This window comes from Hyposmocoma kahamanoa, unplaced genomic scaffold (assembly GCF_003589595.1).
Source record: "Hyposmocoma kahamanoa isolate Upper Pololo Valley unplaced genomic scaffold, ASM358959v1 92, whole genome shotgun sequence".
NCBI classification, from domain to species: Eukaryota; Metazoa; Arthropoda; class Insecta; order Lepidoptera; family Cosmopterigidae; genus Hyposmocoma; species Hyposmocoma kahamanoa.
The window spans coordinates 14,516,344-14,522,715 of NW_020654748.1; the positions used below are offsets into that span (position 1 = coordinate 14,516,344).

The window sequence follows — 6,372 nt, forward strand, 5'->3', positions numbered from 1 at the left end:
GGGTGTCATGTCGACGGCATATGCGTGAATAACATAAGCTATGCCGACGATATGGTGCTCCTGGGTCCAACGGCGGGCTCAATTGCGGAGTTGCTTCGAACTTGTGAACAGTACACAAGTTCTCACGGCCTTATGTACAACTGTGCCAAGAGCGAGTTCTTGATCTTTGGGGTCCCTGGTAAGGGAATGTCCTACGAACCAAAGATAAGTCTGAACGGGTTGCCCCTGAAAAGGGTAGATAAATTTAGGACGTTACCTGACGGGTGATCTCAAAGATCAAATTGATATTGATCGAGAACGTAGGGCGTTGGCTGCCAGATGTAACATGTTGGCACACAGATTTGCCCGTTGTAGTGAGGAAGCCAAAATTACATTATTCAAGGCTTACTGTCAATCCTTCTACACGGGTGGTCTGTGGGTGAACTATACGCAGAAGGCACTCAGCGCCCTGCGTGTTCAATATAATAACGGTTTCAGAATGCTGATGGGACTACCACTGTACTGAAAAGACGTAGTGTAAAAAGGCAGAATCGAAACCAAGTGTATGTGTCTATACTTTAGTCAAATTTGATATATAATAAAAGTTAACACACAAAAACATATATGATTTATAGGGTTTTCACACATACAGCTTTACAGTTACCAGTCTCAATTTCTTCCCCGAAATTCGATTAGTACTAATCTTGAAGTGATGTCTTTGATGAATTTTGTTCAATTCCAGTTACAAACCACTAATAGTAGTATAATATAAGTAAAAAACCACTAATATAAGTAAAAAAGTAATAGTAGTAAGTGATTCGAAACCAATATAAAAATTACTAGTTAGGTACTAATCTAAAAAAGGAGTAGGAGCAATTCGCTGGTGACATGAAACTTGAGCGTATATTACTTTTATTTAGTGTAAGCGTACTAAGAACGGAATTTTCGGAATTCAACCCCTAAAGAAGTAAAAATGGGTAAAAATGTGTTAGTTTGAAAAATCGTAGGCATTCCTTGAACTTACAAAGATGAAACTAAATCCGTACCTGACAAGCATTACACTGTAAGTGCTATTTTTGTAATTTTACAAGACACGCGATTTTGTGTCGAAATGCAGCAAGTACAACATTCGAATGGCTTGAAATAAAACTTTGAATTTTGAAAATTGAGTTTTAATAACATTTCGAGCTACCCTAATTGTCGTACAAACTGCTTTTCGACACAAAATCGATTCTCCCGTAAAATTACAAAAATGTCATGTACAGTGTAGTGCTTCTCGGGTGCGGAAATATTATATAATACAAATACTAAAAGATACTAACATTTTTCAAAGTTATCCCCAAAACAAAGGTGAAATAAAGCAATGAAGCTTGTATGGGAGCTTTTTTACGCGTGGTGCGATTTGCTTTAAATATAATTTGGATTTAACTACAAAAAAAAAGTTTTTCAGGGTTTTTCAATATTACGCCTAAAAAGGGATGAAATGGGGTATTTAAAGTTTGTATGGGAAATTTTTAACGAGTTGTGCGATTTGCTTCAAACTTTGTTTGAACACTTTAAGGTATTTGTTAGTTTATTGTGTATTTAAATAGAAAATAAACAAACACGTGTTTCCGCGTTGTTCAAAACAACCCGTAAATATATAATGATACATAAACATTATATTTAAAAAATCTTTTTATATACAAGAATTTTTCAAAGCTTACTGCACATCAATTTATATATGTCGATGTTTTAGAGATAACACGTTGTTCTTGTAACGATCAGTAGCCAAAATCACTATTTTGGCTACTGATCGAGCAATTAATGTTCGATCAAACGACATTCTATCTCAAGTAGGGAACCCATAAAAAACACATTTAGTATGGATGCAGGAGTTGAAGCACGCTAAGAAATTGGGTAAATAATTATAGAATTGGCAATAATTAAGAAAGTAACTTCTTAACACAAACTTTGATGATAAAACGTAAAATTGGCGGCACCATTGCAATTAACTTATCAGACATTACCATTATTTAAAAGTGCAATAAAATGTATACCTATGTGTTGTAGCATATGAGAGTTCAACGATTTAGTGAGCAGACCACAATGCGGGCAGATTCTTGCCTTAACTTGATATTTTTGTTTCTTCGTTTCTGCTTTTGGTTTTTTGAGATAAGTACGAATTAGCCTCAAATCTCCTATGTATATTGGTTTCATTGGTTTAATGAATGTTGTCATCTTTTCTTCATTTATATTGGTCCTATATGTTTTGCTGACTTTTCTTTCTTTATTTGTTGTTCTTACTGCAACAATTTTTCAATTTGTTAGCAATATGTCTGTATTTGTTTTCATTGTATATGTAGTACATAAACTTACATTTCTTTTGTTTATGTTTTTGGTACCGCCTTCTCTTAGACTTTTTCAATAGTTCTTGAATAGGCAGATATTCACTGTCACTCTCTGGACTATAATTCTCTTGATCTATATCATAATCCTGTAAAAAATATTGAAGTGATTATTACGAGGCTATCCAGTACAAGCATTTACTTTAGAGATGCTAGAGTGTCAATTCTGAAGTTGAAAAAGAAACTGGCTTATTTTTAGTTTTATAGATTAGATAATACCACTTAGAACAGGAAAAAACATCAAGGATATGTATATAAGGATATACTAATACATAGACTATTAAAACTCATTTTCTTGCCAAATCTATTAACAATACTACATACATCATCAAAATGATGATCATCAGGTTCATCTTTAATTGTTTTGACGAATTTAATCCCAGGCATAGGCTCCATACTGACATCTTTATGTTTATGTTCTACTTTCTTTATAACAGTGTTACCATAGAGTAATTCATTTATATCTTTTTGAAAACACAATTTGAAATCATTATAATTTGGTACCAAAGGTTTTGAATCTATTATGTTCTCAATTTCGATTTTGATTTTGATGTCATTTAGATTATTGAAGCTGACTTTCTTTAGATTCGTAATTTCACAGAGAGTTGCATCAGATCTGTGAAGAAAACAGGATATTATAATGCAGGGTACTGGGCAGATGGTCAGTCAAATAGGGTGAGCGGATATTTACAGCTACTTGAAAATTATTAGCCTTAGTAGAGAGATACAATTTTATTAATGTTTATTTTTTAAAATCACCTGTCCTAGAGACACACAGTGACCCTAACGATGTTGGCAAAAAAATAAATAAAAAGCAAACACATCACAAGAAATTCGTGAGATCCTCTGGTTTGTTGCATGGCTTACTTGGCATAGCGGCTGCCACGGTTTGTTTGAAGACGTCTCGGTTCGAATCCCGCCAGATCAAAGGAATTTTTCTTCAATCTTTATATTAATAATTATAACAAAACTAGTGGAGTATTTTTACAAAAAAGGATAAAATATTGTGGTGGTGAAACATCCTGACATTCAATAAAATATTTAATTACAAGTTAATAGCGACATCTCTAGCCAGGGCTAGTAGCTGTAAGGGTACCTAGCTGGGTGACTTTCATAGATTTCTCATAGATAACGCTACAGCTAGAAAGTCGTTGAAACACAAGAACAAAGATCCAACAAACATACACATAAAGAAATTAGTGAGGTCCGCTGGTTCGGTCCGTGACTCGGTTGGCATAGTGTTTGGCACGGTTTGCTAGAAGACGTCCGAATCGAAGGAATTTTAAGTGTTCGATCTTTGTATTAATAATTATAACAAAACTAAAAATGGTTGTTGAAAACATAGCTGTATATCAGAGACACTGTGTGGCTTCAGGTCACTACAGTACGGTACACTGTGTTACAGGACATATTAATTGCCCCACCGAACAACGGTGTAAACATTTTCATGTAATGTTTTTTTCCTTTTTCTAATTTTCCCGCTCAAAATATGCCTCATAATTTTTTTCAGATTAATTTTCCAATTCATTTTATACTATATTATTTGGTACTGTTTATTCTATAGAAAATGAAATCAACAATCTCGCACGAATATTGCAAGTATTTATTTTACAGACTATCTACTCTTGCATGTTTATAACAAACTAACTTTATAATGTTGTTCATGGGAATATTTAAAATTGTAATGGATTTTTGCACTTTTAAAATTTATGACCAATTACTGGAACAACCATGTAACTATGTAATATTCGCACTAACAATCTTAATATCCATAGTAAAACAGAGTAATATTATGTCACATTGTAAAGTAAATATATAACTTTTCCCACAAATAACAGTAATAGTAACCACCATACCACAAGTGAACAGCCGTCAAAGTAATTTTTACTAGAATATAATATAATATAAAATTTTAAAGGATTTTTTATTAATTTCTGATAAACTATCAACATTTTCATGTTTTGTATTTTAATATATGTTTTTTTATCTTTAATTTGGTCATTGTATTTAAGTATATCTAATCACCAATGACTAATATTAATTTTAAAGTTTTTAATTGACCCTGTATAGTTTCAGTTTTTCCTGTACACATTATTCAGTGAGGCTGTTTCATATGATGGGTTAAAGTAATAATCAAACATCAAATTTTTTTATACACTAACATCTACTAACTTAGGAAATGAAACTATTTTTCCGGATTTAAACGCGATTTAAATCCAGAAAAATTGTTTCATTTCCTATGTGTAACAATCGCGAAAATCTAAGAACTCGATATCTACTAACTTTTCTATTAATATTTTAAATTCATAAGCCTCTTTAAGTTTTCGACGGCACATACGGCATATTTTATCTGTTATCTGTTGGTCTTTCGAAATCTGCAAAAAAAACAGTACTAATTAATATGCCATGTCTTATACTAACACAACACACATAAACACAACATACCTCTGTATGTTGTGTGTCTTTTCAATACTCTTATTGAAGAGAAAGTCTTGAACAAAACTACCACAGAAATTACATTGTATGTACTTTGTATAAAATATGATCCACAAAGATATACCTTAACATTAGCTATAGCAGTCATCATGTCAGCGTAGCACATTCCCTTAACATTTTCGAAGATAGACATGATAGTCTTTCTGTTATTCAAGCATATGCGACATTTATCCATAATGTTGTGTTAATTTGTGAAATTCGGACCACTTTCTTGAACTGTTGAAGTGAATATTGGCAATACAACAAAATAATTCTCCTATTTAAAGTGTTAAAACAAAATAATTGAAAATAATCAAAGAAAATGACATACAGACAACGGTGTTGCCAACAACACTGGGTCCAATGTCGCCATTTTTCGTAAAGTTAGTAGCCTAATTTAGTCGAATTTTAGCTGTGATAGCCTAAACATCAAATGAAAAACAGCGATAAATAAAGTAAAGTTGTAGTTTATTAAAATGAATCCTAAGAAGGATCAAATAAAAGTAAATAAATTGACATAATATCATTAATACTTATGGTAGTATTCTACTAGTATATGTTATCATTTATTAATTTATTTTTATCCGCTTTAGGTGACGAACCTACATTCAAAGTACTAAAGAAAACTGCTGTGCCCTCTATATTTTCTTTTACTAAAGTCAAACTAGTCAACTTATTAGCACAACAAGCAACGTTCAGATAGATTGCTAAAGAGGAGTTGCAAGAAACTTTGTTTTGAAACGTATACTAAAACTTAATCTATTAGATTTCGTGGGAAATTCCCGCCGGAACTGACCAACCATAAACAATTTTTCATTCTTAATGTCACAGACTTTCTATATTTTCGGGGTGAGCTTATCTTTTCTTTAATATACACAAATTTGTTATTCTTAACATTGTAAACCGAAAGTAGCCTAATAGGCGACCAGTCGCTATACAGATTTTTCGTCACTGATTTTCGTCCTGAGTAGCCTAAATGGCGATAATTCGCCTACGTTGGCCACACAGACAGACATGTCAAAACTGAACTGTCAGTTTTGTCGGGTTAGAAAAAAATTAAAATTTTTTGGCTAAGGATACGTAAAATTTTGTCTGTGGTATTTTATTCTGACTTTTAAGCATAGATTTAGTATTTAAGAATATTCTTTTCAGTACTGCATATCATATCATCGTAATTATGGGTCGTATTCTAGAACTCTACTCAACGCTCAAGTCAGGATTTGAGTACGGTTTAAAGCACTCGAAATCATACTCAAGTCCCTGCCATTACGGTCGTATTTCCAGTGCTCGTGTATCCAGTGCAATCCTGACTTGAGCATTGAATAGAGTTCTAGAATACGATATAGAACATATAGGGATATGCCCTCTTGATATATCTTCATGAGTGTGAGTATAAATGCTATGATTTAGAAATTCGTTAAGCGGGATTAATTTTCCGACTCAACCCTATGATCAACTAGGAGCACTTTGGTTTTATACCCTACAATGGATGGTTTAGACCAACAGTTGTTGTAACAAATAGGTCCGTGTA

At 32.7% G+C, this 6,372-nt stretch overlaps 1 protein-coding gene across 1 annotated transcript in view; it reads right to left on the reverse strand.

Annotated features, from left to right (window-relative positions):
• Window positions 1-5,197, reverse strand: part of LOC113236736 (zinc finger protein 782-like) — an 11,658-nt gene extending 6,461 nt beyond the window's left edge. The window contains exons 1-5 of the mRNA XM_026472899.1: window positions 4,927-5,197; window positions 4,650-4,741; window positions 2,691-2,982; window positions 2,338-2,455; window positions 2,019-2,264 (exon numbers count right to left, since the gene is read on the reverse strand). Of these exons, the coding sequence (XP_026328684.1) occupies window positions 2,019-2,264; window positions 2,338-2,455; window positions 2,691-2,982; window positions 4,650-4,741; window positions 4,927-5,037 (859 nt within the window). The 5' untranslated portion in view covers window positions 5,038-5,197. The remainder of the gene's footprint in view (window positions 1-2,018; window positions 2,265-2,337; window positions 2,456-2,690; window positions 2,983-4,649; window positions 4,742-4,926) is intronic.
• Window positions 5,198-6,372: the final 1,175 nt, after the last annotated feature.